At 37.1% G+C, this 15,008-nt stretch overlaps 1 protein-coding gene across 2 annotated transcripts in view; it reads left to right on the forward strand.

Annotated features, from left to right (window-relative positions):
• Positions 1 to 13,968, forward strand: part of TSPAN12 (tetraspanin 12) — a 437,062-nt gene extending 423,094 nt beyond the window's left edge. For both annotated transcript variants that reach the window (XM_053716681.1, XM_053716680.1), the window contains one exon: positions 12,728 to 13,968. In XM_053716681.1, coding sequence (XP_053572656.1) covers positions 12,728 to 13,027 — 300 coding nt within the window. In that variant the 3' untranslated portion in view covers positions 13,028 to 13,968. The remainder of the gene's footprint in view (positions 1 to 12,727) is intronic.
• Positions 13,969 to 15,008: the final 1,040 nt, after the last annotated feature.

Here is a 15,008-nt window from a genome sequence, read left to right on the forward strand (position 1 = left end):
TAGTGATCTAGGCCCATTTTGGTATATTTCATGCCACCATTTCACTGCCAAATGCGATCAAATAAAAAAAAAAGTTAACTTTTTCACAAACTTTAGGTTTCTCACTGAAATTATTTCAGTGCAATTATGGCACACATGGTTGTAAATGCTTTTCTGGGAATCCCTTTGTTCATAAATAGCAGACATATATGGCTTTGGCATTGCTTTTTGGTAATTAGAAGGCAGCTAAATGCCACTGTGCACCACACTTGTATTATGCCCAGCAGTGATGGGGTTAATTAGGTAGCTTGTAGGGTTTGTTTTAGTGTAGAGATTAGTCTCCCATCTGACACATCCCACTCCCTGATCCCTCCCTGACCCCTCTTAAACAGCTCAATTCCCTCCCCCACCTCATAATTGTCACCCCTATCTTAAGTACTGAAAGTACTTTAGTACAGAAAGTCTGCTAGTACTTAAATAAAAGACTTTTTAATATTTAATATATATATATATATATATGTATGTATATATATATATATATATATATATATATATTAATTAATGTCCTTAAAGGATAAGCACAGTCCTTCAGTATCCACAATTGTATAAAAAGTAGTCTTTATTAGAACAGGTTAAAAAATGGCATAAAGTTTCGGGGTTCTTACAACCCCTTTGTCAAATGCCCCAACATGGACCACCTCAGTGAACCTAAAAACATATGTCTGCATAAGCCCATTACCGTGTTTAAATATACCTCGGTTAACACACAAGCTCCAACCAGGCTGTCCCATGCGTGTGTCGTCATCACGTCACGTCACTCACCTGGTACACGTGGGGAGGACGGCTACCTCGGTTAACACACAAGCTCCAACCAGGCTGTCCCATGCGTGTGACGTCATCATGTCACGTCACTCACCTGGTACACGTGTGGAGGACGGCTACCATGGTAACCATATACACAAAACAGAACCACATGGAAACATTAGCGTGATACGCACATACTGCATGCATAGTGGCCACACCCCCACTGACATTACTACCCTCCTACACAACGTCACAAACATGATGCCGTAGGGGCTGGAACTCAGCGTCGGGAAGGTTGTCATGGAGATACAGCATACAATCCGCCCATGATAACTTCTATATACAGCATATAACAAATAGATACATGTAATCAATACTATGCACATCATCTTAACAATATCTTAATAATAAACTGTACACAGCAATAATGCGGATATAATGTATCACAATTAATCATCTCTATGAAAAAAATTACGGACCCATCAATAGCGTATCATTAATAATTCTATATAATACATATCATCAAAAAAGTGAAATAAACTATGGAACTATTTTTCTGAGACAAAATATACCCTTCCCCATGTCAAAGCTATAACGTAATATGGTTATATAAATCCCTTAAAAAAAGACCTATTTCCTACCTATGGTGTATCTAACTTGATCTAAATCCTATCATGTTTCTTCAATTCCAGTTGAGGTATGTTAGAAAACAGTGAGAATTTACTAGATCGAACAATCATGCATAATCATACTTTTATATCCAGGTTCAATTGCCATAAAAGGGACTGAAGTCCATAAATGTGATTAGTCCTTTGGGTATCACCGTATCCAAATCATGGATCCACCTTGTTTCTCTGCGTAATAGCAGATTACCCCTATTACCATCACGTATTAGGCGTGGCACATGATCGATGATCATTGTACACAGACTGGACACACCATGCTTTTGTTGTAGAAAATGTCTTGTGACAGGTTGATATGATTCACCTTCTTTATACGATGATTCACCATTTGTTCTCTAAAGGTGGTCACCGTCTTACCAACATATACCAAGGAGCACGGGCACATAAGGATATATATGATATGGTCACTGGTACAAGTAAGCCTGTGGCAAATGGCATACCTCCTATTCATGTGAGGGTGCTGAAACGATGCACCTTTCAACATACTATTGCATGTAATGCAGCTGCCACACGGGAAACATCCCTTCTTCGATGAATGTAACCATGTATCCTTCTGATAACAAGCCGTTGGATCCGTCTTGACCAGCAGATCTCTTAAATTTTGAGCTTGTCGATACACCATCCTAAGTGCCTTCATGTTATGGAATGGTAAGGATGAATCAGTTTCAACCAGTCCCCAGTTCTTGCGTACTGAATTGGGTCAGTCTCTGATGTGATAGTCCATAAGTGGTCACAAAATTAATCAAAGTTTGTTCTACTTCCATACTCTTCCCACTTGTCGGTGGTTGGTTCCTTGGCGTTCTCAACAAGCCCTCCTTTGTATCAAAAACCAGCTGGGTATCATAGCCCCTAGCTATATGTTTGTTAGCCATTTCATCAAGTTGGATCATCATGGTAGAATGCTCACTATTGTTACGTATCACACGAGTGAGTTGAGAGGTGACTATACTCTTCTTTTGATAGTAGGGACGAAAACTAGTGGCCATCAGCAATGAGTTATGGTCTGTGACCTTACTGTATAATGAGGTGCCAAATCTACATTGATTACCCTCTGTTACTTTAAAGATATTAAGGTCTAAGAAGTGTATAATCATACTATCATATTCCAGCTTAAAGCATATAGGGTTTATAAATTCCTTAAGGTTATTAACCCATTCTGTTAGCTCAGTTGTAGTACCCCTCCAAATCATAAAGACATCGTCCATATATCTGGTATAATATATAACATGACCATTAGACCAGGGTTTCATGATGAACTGCTCATACCATGCCATGTAAATGTTCACATAACTAGGGGCCATATTAGAGCCCATAGCTGTGCCGGAAACTTGCAGATAATAATCCCTTTCAAATTTAAAGTAATTCTTCTCCAGGCACAGTAGGATTATTTTTAAGTTTGATATATACATTAGAATCTGAAAGTTGTCTGTAGGCTTCCTCACGATAATCCACATAATCCTGAACGACAATTGCACCACCCTTGCCCGCAGGGCGGACAATGATGGTGTTGTCTTTAATAAGGTTAGTGAGGGCAAGGCTTTCAGCTTTAGTCAGGTTTGAATATATCTTAGTATCTTGTGAAGCATTGTAGTCATTACATAGCATGCGTGTGAACTGTTTAATAGATGCATTAGTTCTATTTGGTTCAAATGTAGAGGCTTTCTTGAAAGGTGTTATAACCTCACAAGTAGAATCTTTAAAATGATCCTTCAATTTTAATTGGCGCTGTAACTTATGTATGTCTACAATTGTATTAAATATATCTTCCTTAGGTGTAGGCACAAAAGTTAACCCTTTATTAAGTAAAGACATTTCATCAGTGCTAAGGTGTCTATTACTCAGATTATAAACAATATTCACTTTCTCTTGGTGAATTTTTTTGCGATTTGTGTCTACCTCTTCTATTGTGTGGGCGTCTGTGCCTCTTATATTTGTGGGTAAAGGCGGAGGTTTTGCTGTGGACCTAGTAGTTATATCAGAAAAAGACTGGGAAGACCCTTGGTTTTTAGAGGCAGTATCATTATTAACGTCAGAAGTATCCGGTTTGGAAGAGTCACCACCACTACTATCCACTATAATCAATTGATTTTTAGCTCTCACATATTTGTCCTTCTTTCTAAAGGACTCATCGTCCTTACCATGGAGCCACCTGTACTGCCGTCTTTTCCTATTATCATTTTCCACTGTAGTGAGCTTTTTGTTTTTAAAGCTTACCAAATTATTCCTATATTTAGCAACCAAGTTGTCTAGTTTGGAAACACTATTCTGAGTAGTATTATTTGTCAGAACATGCATACTTTTATCTTTTATGCTATCAATCTCTTGTTTGATTTTCCTTTCTAGTCTGTTAACCTCCTGTACCACCAATAGCATTAAATCATATGAACATTTGTTCAGAATCGAGCACCATGTCCTGCAAAAATCTACATTTTGTCTACCTAATATGGGTATATTCTTCACCCTAAATCCCCTAGGGATATATCTATTACAATGGTAACCAGATAAGTATACTGCGTGTAAGGGGAAATCTATTTCTCTCTTACGTAGGTTTAACAATTTATGGTAAATGTTTATGGGGGTGTCACCCCTCAACTCACTCAGGTCATCAGTGACACGTATAGTCTCTGCATCTTTGTCAGTGAATACAAATGGATCAGTGTTGAAGTCTTCATCTTTATAAAGATTGTCCATAGGGGGTATGGTTTCCAGAGGTTCCATCTGTAAAGAGAAATAATATGTTGTGTGATACGACCAAACAGTGTCCGTAAAATCCAGTTAGGTGCAAATGCAGGCAGAGAAATTTCACAGATTCACTGTGTCAACATTTTTTCAAAACTTTTCAAAATTTCAATCCCAATTGTGTGGAGTGCTATATCCTATAGATAATAGAAATCAATGTCCATAAAGGATAAGCACAGTCCTTCAGTATCCACAATTGCCAGTGTGCACATTTAAATGTAGTAGTATGCCAAATGGAAAAACGGCACTCACTGGACTTATATAAAAAGTTATCTTTATTAGAACAAGTTAAAAAATGGCATAACGTTTCAGGGTTCTTACAACCCCTTTGTCAAATGCCCCAACATAGTCCACCTCAGTGAATCTAAAAACATATGTCTGCATAAGCCCATTACCGTCTTTAAATATACCTCGGTTAACATGAGCTCCAACCATGCTGTCCCATGCGTGTGACGTCATCATGTCACGTCACTCACCTGGTACACGTGTGGAGGACGGCTACCATGGTAACCATGTACACAAAACAGAATCACATGGAAACATTAGCGTGATACACACATACTGCATGCGTAGTGGCCACACCCCCACTGACATTACAACCCTCCTACACAACGTCACAAACATGACGCCGTAGTGGCTGGAACTCAGCGTTGGGAAAGTCGTCATGGAGATACAGTATACAATCCACCCATGATATCTTCTATATACAGCATATAACAAATAGATACATGTAATCAATACTATGCACATCATCTGAACAAGGTCCTCCCCACTTGTACCAGGTGAGTGACGTGACGTGATGACATCACACGCATAGGACAGCGTGGTTGGAGCTCGTGTTAACCGAGGTATATTTAAACACGGTAATGGGCTTATGCAGACATATGTTTTTAGATTCACTGATGTGGGCCATGTTGGGGCATTTGACAAAGGGGTTGTAAGAACCCCGAAACGTTATGCCATTTTTTAACTTGTTCTAATAAAGATAACTTTTTATATAAGTCCAGTGAGTGCCGTTTTTCATTTTGGCATACTACTACATTTAAATGTGTACCCTGGAAATTGTGGATACTGAAGGACTGTGCTTATCCGTTATGGACATTGATTTCTATTATCTATAGGATATAGCACTCCACACAATTGGGATTGAAATTTTGAAAAGTTTTGAAAAAAATTTGACACAGTGAATCTCTGAAACTTCTCTGCCTGCATTTGCACCTATCCGGATTTTACGGACACTGATCGAATCACACAACATATTATTTGCCTTTACAGATGGAACCTCTGGAAACCATACCCCCTATGGACAATCTTTATAAAGATGAAGACTTCAACACTGATCCATTTGTATTCACTGATGAAGATGCAGAGAATATATGTGTCACTGATGACCTGAGTGAGCTGAGGGGTGATACCCCCCTAAACATTTACCATAAATTATTAAACCTACGTAAGAGAGAAATAGATTTCCACTTACATGCAGTATACTTATCTGGTTACCATCGTAATAGATATATCCCTAGGGGATTTAGGGTAAGGGATATACCCACATTAGGGAGACAAAATGTAGATTTTTGCAGGACATGGTGCTCAATTCTGAACAAATATTTATATGATTTAATACTATTGGTGGTACAGGAGTTTAACAGACTAGAAAAGAAAATCAAACAAGAGACTGATAGCATTAAAGATAAAAGTATGCATGTTCTGACAAATGATACTACTCAGGATTGGGTTTCCAAACTAGACAACTTGGTTGCTAAATATAGGAATGATTTGGTGAGCTTTAAAAACAAAAAGCTCACTACAGTAGAAAATGATTATAGGGAAAGACGGGTGAAGAGGTAGGCACAAATCGCAAAAAATCAACCAAGAGAAAGTAAATATTGTTTACAATCTGAGTAATAGACACCTTAGCACTGATGAAATGTCTTTACTTAATAAAGGGTTAACTTTTGTGCCTACACCTAAGGAAGATACATTTAATACAATTGTAGACATACATAAGTTACAGCGCCAATTAAAATTGAAGGATCATTTTAAAGATTCTACTTGTGAGATTATAACACCTTTCAAGAAAGCCTCTACATTTCAACCAAATACAACTAATGCTTCTAATAAACAGTTCACAAGTATGCTATGTAATGACTACAGTGCTACACAAGATACTAAGATATATTTGAACCTGACTAAAGCTGAAAGCCTTGCCTTTACTAACCTTGTTAAAGACAACACCATCATTGTCCGTCCTGCGGACAAGGGTGGTGCAATTGTCATTCAGGATTATGTGGATTATCGTGAGGAAGCCTACAGACAACTTTCAGATTCTAATGTATATATCAAACTTAAAAATAATCCTACTACTGTTTTTAAGAAACAAGTTGATCAATATTTACAGAGAGGGTTCGAAGTCGGCATTTTGAGTGATAATAAATTGATCTTTTTAACATGTGACACACCAAATATTCCTGTTCTATACTTATTGCCTAAGATACATAAGAGTATGGTAAAACTACCAGGGAGGCTAATTGTTTCTGCCAGGGATTCCTTGCTGTCCAATACGGCTAAATACATTGACTATTTTTACAACCGGTTGTTAAAATGACCCCTTCTTATTTAAAAGACTCTCCAAGTCTAATACATGTTTTGAAAGAATTTTCTGACTGAGACCAGAATGATATACTTGTAACTATGGATGTGGACAGTCTCTACACATCCATTCCTCATGAGGAGGGTGTGGAGGCTGTCAGACTCATGTTATCTAACAGTGATGTATATGTAGGTCCTTCAATTGAGTTCCTATGTGAACTGCTCCTACTTTGCCTGGAGAAGAATTACTTTAAATTTGAAAGGGATTATTATCTGCAAGTTTCCGGCACAGCTATGGACTCTAATATGACCCCTAACTATGCAAACATTTACATGGCATGGTATGAGCAGTTCATCATGAAACCCTGGTTTAATGGTCATGTTATATATTATACCAGATATATAGATGATGTCTTTATGATTCGGAGGGGTACTACAACTGAGCTAACAGGATGGGTTAATAACCTTAATTAATTTATAAGCCCTATATGCTTTAAGCTGGAATATGATAGTATGATTATACACTTCTTAGACCTTAATATCTTTAAAGTAACGGAAGGTAATCAATGTATATTTGGCATCTCATTATACAGTAAGGTCACAGACCGTAAATCATTGCTGCTAACCACTAGTTTTCATCCCTACCATCAGAATAAGAGAATAGTCAGCTCTCAACTCACTCGTGTGATATGTAACAATAGTGAGCATTCTACCATAATTATTCAACTTGATGAAATGGCTAACAAACTTATAGCTAGAGGCTATAATACCTAGCTGTTTTTTGATACAAAGGAGGGCTTGCTGAGAATGCCCAGGAACCGATCACCGACAAGTGGGAAAGAGTATGGAAGTAGAACAAACTTTGATTAATTTTGTGACCACTTATGGACTATCACATCAGAGACTGACCCATTCAGTACGCAAGTACTGCGGACTGGTTGAAACTGATTCATCCTTACCATTCCATAACATGAAGGCACTTAGGATGGTGTATCGACAAACTCAAAATTAAAGAAATCTGCTGGTCAAGACAGATCCAACGGCTTGCTATCAGAAGGATACATGGTTACATTCATCAAAGAAGGGATGCTTCCCGTGTGGCAGCTGCATTGCATGCAATAGTATGTTGAAAGGTGCATCATTTCAGCACCCACACACGAATAGTAGGTATGCCATTCACCATAGGCTTACATGTACCAGTGACCATATCATATATATCCTTATGTGCGCATGCTCCTTGGTATATGTTGGTAAGACGGTGACCACCTTTAGAGAACAAATGGCGAATCATCGTTCCGCCATCCGCAAGGCATATAAAGAAGGTGAATCGGATCAACCTGTCGCAAGACATTTTCTACAACAAAAGCATGGTGTATCCAGTCTGCGTGCAATGATCATTGATCATGTGCCACCTCTAATACGTGGTGGTAATAGGGGTAATCTGCTATTACGCCGAGAAACAAGATAGATCCATGATTTGGATACAGTGATACCCAAAGGACTAAACATATTTATGGACTTCAGTCCCTTTTATGGCAATTGAACCTGGATATACCCGTATGCTTATGCATGATTGTTCGATCTAGTAGAATCTCACTGGTTTCTACCATACTTCAACTGGAATGAAAGAAACATGATAGGATTTAGATCAAGTTAGATACACCATAGGTGGGAAATAGGTCTTTTTTTAAGGGATTTATATAACCATATTAAGTTATAGCTGTAACATGGGTAAGGGTATATATTTTTTCTCAGAAAAATAGTTCCATCGTTTATTTCACTTTTTGATGTATTATATAGAATTATTAATGATACGCTATTGATGGGTCCGTTAATTTTTTTCATAGAGATGATTAATTGTGATACATTATATCCGCATTAGTGCTGTGTACAGTTTATTAAGATATTGTTTAGATGATGTGCATAGTATTGATTACATGTATCTATTTGTTATATGCTGTATATAGAAGTTATCATGGGCGGATTGTATGCTGTATCTCCATGACAACCTTCCCGACGCTGAGTTCCAGCCCCTACGGCATCATGTTTGTTACGTCATGTAGGAGGGTGGTAATGTCAGTGGGGGTGTGGTCACTATGCATGCAGTATTTGTATATCACGCTAATGTTTCCATGTGGTTCTGTTTTGTGTATATGGTTACCATGGGATAGCGTGGTTGGAACTCGTATTAACCGAGGTATATTTAAACACGGTAATGGGCTTATGCAGACATATGTTTTGAGGTTCAGTATCTCACAAAACTGAGTACACCCCTCACATTTTTGTAAATATTTTGTTATATCTTTTCATGTGACAACACTGCAAAAATGACACTTTGCTGCAATGTAAAGTAGTGAGTGTACAGCCTGTATAACAGTGTAAATTTGCTGTTCCCTTCAAAATAACTCAACACACAGCCATTATTGTCTAAACTGTTGGGAACAAAAGTGAGTACACCCCTAAGTGGAAATGTCCAAATAGGGCCCAATTAGCCATTTTCCCTTCCCGGTGTCATGTGACTCGTTAGTGTTACAAGGTCTCAGGTGTGAATGGGGAGCAGGTGTGTTAAATTTGGTGTTATCGCTCACACTCTCTCATACTGGTCACTAGAAGTTCAACATGGCTTGCCAAGGCGAATAAATCTCTAAGGATCTGAAAAAAAGAATTGTTGCTCTACATAAAGATGGCCTAGGCTGTAAGAAGATTGCCAAAACCCTGAAACTGTGCTGCAGCACGGTGGGCAAGACCATACAGTGGTTTCACAGGACAGGTTCCACTCAGAAAAGGCCTCGCCATGGTCAACCAAAGTAGTTGAGTGCACATGCTCAGCATCATATCCAGAGGTTGTCTTTTGGAAAATAGATGTATGAGTGCTGCCAGCATTGCTGCAGAGGTTGGAGGGGTGGGGGGTCAGCCTGTCAGCGCTCAGACCATACGCTGCACACTGCATCAAATTGGTCTGCATGGCTGTCATCCTAGAAGGAAGCCTCTTCTAAGATGATGCACAACAAAGCCCGCAAACAGTTTAATGAAGACAAGCAGACTTAGGACATAGATTACTAGATTCATGTCCTGTGGTCTGATGAGACCAAGATAAAATTATTATATGGTGGTGGGAGTGTCATGGTCTGGGCCTGCATGAGTGCTGCTGGCACTGGAGAGCTACAGTTCGTTGAGGGAACCATGAATGCCAACATTTACTGTGTCATACTGAAGCAGAGCATGATCCCCTCCCTTTGGAGACTGGCCTGCAGGGCAGTATTCCAACATGATAATGACCCCAAACACACCTCCAAGATGACCACTGCTTTGCTAAAGAAGCTGAGGGTAAAGGTGATGGACTGGCCAGGCATGTCTCCAGACCTAAACCCTATTGAGTATCTGAGGGGCATCCTCAAATGGAAGGTAGGGGAGCTCTTCGTGATGTCATTATGGAGGAGTGGAAGAGGACTCCAGTGGCAACCTGTGAAGCTCTGGTGAACTCCATGCCCAAGAGGGTTAAGGCATTGCTGGAAAATAATGGTGGCCACACAAAATATTGACACTTTGGGCCAAATTTGGACATTTCCGCTTGTTGCCAACGGTTTAGACATTAATACCTGTGTGTTGAGTTATTTTGAGGGGACAGCAAATGTACACTGTTATACAGGCTGTACACTTACTACTTTACATTGTAGCAAAGTGTCATTTCTTCAGTGTTGTCACATGAAAAGATATCATAAAATATTTACAAAAATGTGAGGGGTGTACTCACTTTTGTGAGATACTGTATATATTCTGCAGTGTAGGATTCCCTGTTGCCATTCTGTTGTTGTTATTAGGGTAGGATAACCGGATATATAAATTATTTCATATAAAGATGGAGGAAAATTCACACAGGCACTTCTTGCTTCTATGTCTTTATTATGCTACACTGCTTCTGCTTCCTGTGTCAGGAGGAAGGAGGAGGTAACCATATAAAATAAACTTTATTTACCACTTCTGTTAACATACAATGTATATAGGCTACAACACTGTAAGAACACTTTCAGTTTATATCTCAACATACCCCCCTTAGCCCCCAACCCTCCCCCTCTACCTATTTGCCACCATCTTGGGTACTGGAAGCTGTCTGCCAGTACCCAGTTTGCTAAAAATTAAGCTTTTTCTATATATAAATATATATATATATATATATATATATATATATATATATATATATATATATATATATATATATTTGTTCCTGTAGTGTAGGTGCCCCTCCTCAAAACCCTACCCCCTCCCAGATCCCTTTCCAAACACGTACCCCCCCTCTCCCTCCTTCCCTTTCACTAAACATTTGCCAAAGTGTCTGGAAGCGATCACAATCACTTCCAGCACTGTAAACCACTGAGGACGTACCAAGCACATCCTTAATGGTCGTTAACAACCATTTTTTGTAGGACGTACCTGGTATGTTCTCGGTCGTTAAGGAGTTAATTTTCGGTTTTACTATCCCTTTAATGGAAATTTTTTAACGCTGAGGTGATTAATCATTTATTTTCTTCAGTATACACAAGAGAGGAACTAGTGGGAGAAACATTGAAACAAACTAGAACATACAAGCCCATACCAATAACTGGGTTATTTCTAGATGTTATCAGGAAACAAACTGGATAATATCAAGATAAATAAAACTCTAGGTCCTGAGAGAATATGCCCAAGGGATCTAAGTAAACTGTCATAGCCAAAACCTCCTTTTTTATAACTCATTATCCTCAGACGTAGTACCTCAGGACTGGTGTAAAGCTGATGTGGTGCCACTTTGTAAAGAGGAAAGCAGGGCAGATGCAGGAAGCTATGGGGCAGTAATCCTAACTTTGGTAGTGGGAAAGATAATGGCAGGGTTTAGAATGGATTATTTTCAGAACTATATTCATGAAAACAAGATTATGGGGTAGATTTATTATATGTCAGGCGGACATGCATCCCTGTAGCGAATCATGTCTGACCGACATCGCTAAATTGCACAAGCATTTCTGGTGAAATGCTTGTGCAATGCTGCCCCCTGCACATTTGTGGACAAAATTACGACCGCTGCTTCTTAACTTAAATTTTCTGGTGAGCCGGAAACTTCGGGGGGTAGATTGCAACATCCGCTGCTTGGTAAATCTACCCCTATGAGTTCAAATCAGCAGGGTTTTATGAGGAATAGATCACGTCAAACTATTCTATTTAGATTATAAGGAGGTAAGCAAGAATATAGATAAAAGTGAATTAGTTGATGCGATTTTACTTGGATTTTTCAAATGCCTTAGATACAGCGTCACATGAGAGATTACTGTACAAAATTAAGCAACTGGAAATAGCTGAAAATATTAACTCATGGATAAATAACTGGATAAAAGACAGGGAGCAATGTGTTGTAGTAAATAGATTATACAAATAGAGAGATAAAAGTAATTAGCAGTGTCCCCCAAAAATCAGTACTTGGTCCTGTCCTTTTTAATATTTTTATCAATAAATTGATGGATGGATTACATTGCAACATCTCTATTTTTTGCAGAAGATACAAAGTTGTGTAAGGTGATTCGGTCAGTGCAGAATGTAATTGAATTGCAATGGAATTTACAAAAATTTTAAAAATGTGCTGGTAAATGGCAAATGAGATTTATTTCTGGTAAATCTAAGGTTGTATATTTTGGAAGTAATACAACCAAATTTGTCTCTTGTGATTGGCTAACTATATGTGTTCAGCTGGCTGCCAGTAGGGCAATGCTGTTCCTTCAGCAAAGAATAATAAGCAAATGTGATAATAGAAGTCAATTGAAAAGTTATTTAAAATTGTATGTTCTATCAAAATCATGAAAAAAAAAATAGGGTTTCCTGACCCTTTAATATAAACTGCATTTTAAGGCAAATCGACTATGCTTGTTTAATTAATATTATTTATATGTTTATTTGTGTTATAGGGTTGTGGAAGAAAAATGTACAGTTTCCTGAGAGGAACCAAACAACTACAGGTGCTGAGATTTCTGGGTATTGCCATTGGAGTTACACAGATTCTAGCTATGATCCTTACTGTAACATTGCTGTGGGCATTATATTATGATCGGAAGGATCCAACCACTAATCAAATATTAAATCAAGAAGTTACTCACCATTTACCATGCCAAACAGTAGAATTATTGAAACCAAACCTCGTGAGGATTGTTGAACACAGAACTATGACAAATGGATATAACACAAACTTAGAAATGGAAGAATTATAATTGGTTCTAAATCTGGAAAAATAACCGGGCTGCCTTATTTTGTGGAATGTAAACACCATTAAGATGCTGCAAATGAAAAATGCATCTAATTAATTTTATTTGTCAGATTTATTGTATACAACATGCAAATGGAGCGTTACAGAATTTGTGCTTAATTTAAATAATTTTATTGACAATTTGACAATGTAAATAACCATTCATAAGCATGCTTGGTCTTTATTTAGTCATTATTCATAATTTTATAAAGTTAATAATTATTAATAGTCAAATTTTGTCTTTGTGTTGAGAAACAATTATTTTTGTAATAGTAGAAATGTGGTGGTTCTCTATATCTATAATCTATCTATCTATATTTATCTATCTAGCTATCTGTTTGTCTCTCTATCATCTATCTATCTATCTATCTATCTATCTATCTATCTATCTATCTATCTATCTATCTATCTATCTATCTATCTATCTATCTATCTATCTCTCTCTCTATTTAGCATGCAATTTTAATTAACTTTCTAATTTACTCCTATTATCAATGTTTCTTTGTTCTCTTGCTATATTTATTTAAAAAAGAAGGCATCTAAGCTTGTATCTTGGTTCAGAACTCTGGACAGCAGTTTTTGATTGGTGGATGAATTTATCCACCAATCAGCAAGGACAACCTAGATTGTTCACCAAAAATGGGCCGGCATCTAAACTTACATTCTTGCATTTCAAATAAAGATACCAAGAGACTAAAGAACATTTGATAATAGGAGTAAAAAAGAAAGTTGCTTAAAATGTTATGCTCTATCCAAATCACGAAAGAAAACATTTGGGTTCAGTGTCCCTTTAAGGGTCTATGATCAAGGCGTGAGCCGAAATGCATCAGGCTGTTTTTCTATTGCAAGATGATTTTTTTTTAAAATGTTTTTTTTCTTGTATATACAATAAATTGAAAAAATATACCTCTTTGCTGTGCACCACTACAACTCATTTGTTCTTATACCCCTTTGAAATGCCAGATTACGAGTGGTACTAGAAGTAAGCTTTTTGCGTGCGTTGTTTAGTGCTCGTATTACAAGTTGAAAGTAAGAAGTTTTCGCTTGCTCGCTAACCCGATGTGTTAAAAAAGTCAAAGTTAGAATATTGTGACCATGTTAACGTATTCCCCCATAGAAGTCTATGAAAAAAAAAAAGTGGGACAAAAATACCCTACTTGTGCACAAATCAATTGCATATTCCCAAGTGCACTTACCCGACATGAAACTATTGATATTTTACATTCCAATGTTCTTCACATAGCATAATCTGTTCAATTTATTAAAAAAATGATGGTATTTTGATAATATATATATATATATATATATATATATATATATATATATATATATATATATATATATATATATATATATATATATATACTGTATATGAGAGAGAGTTAGAGAGAGAGGAAAATCTATTTAAAATACTAAGAACATATTCTGCTATGGGCAGAACATTGGAATGTGAAATATTTACAGTAAATACACAGTATAACACTTTATTAAATATGAATATTGCATAAATATGCTTTTTCAAGTTTTCATCTACTTGACTGAAAAGGGCTCAAGTGCACTTATATATATATATGTATACATATGTGTTTATGAGTTTATATGTTTGTAAATACATATATACACATCTATATACATATGTACACCCATATAAACACACACATATATATATATATATATATATATATATATATATATATATATATATACAGTATATACATACATATTTAGACATTTAGATGCATGTATCTTTGATCTGAGGTTGCTTTAAATTCAATTTCGCTCAAGCGGTTGCGTTTACTTTCAACTTGTAATATGAGCACTTCATCCGACACACACAAACAGCTGTGATAAACCTGATAACCGCGCCACACATAATCTGGCCAATAATAAGTGCCTCCTGCACTGATCAAGCAATATAATGCAACAAAGACCTACTAATTTTCTTA

Source organism: Bombina bombina, chromosome 6, assembly GCF_027579735.1.
Source record: "Bombina bombina isolate aBomBom1 chromosome 6, aBomBom1.pri, whole genome shotgun sequence".
NCBI classification, from domain to species: Eukaryota; Metazoa; Chordata; class Amphibia; order Anura; family Bombinatoridae; genus Bombina; species Bombina bombina.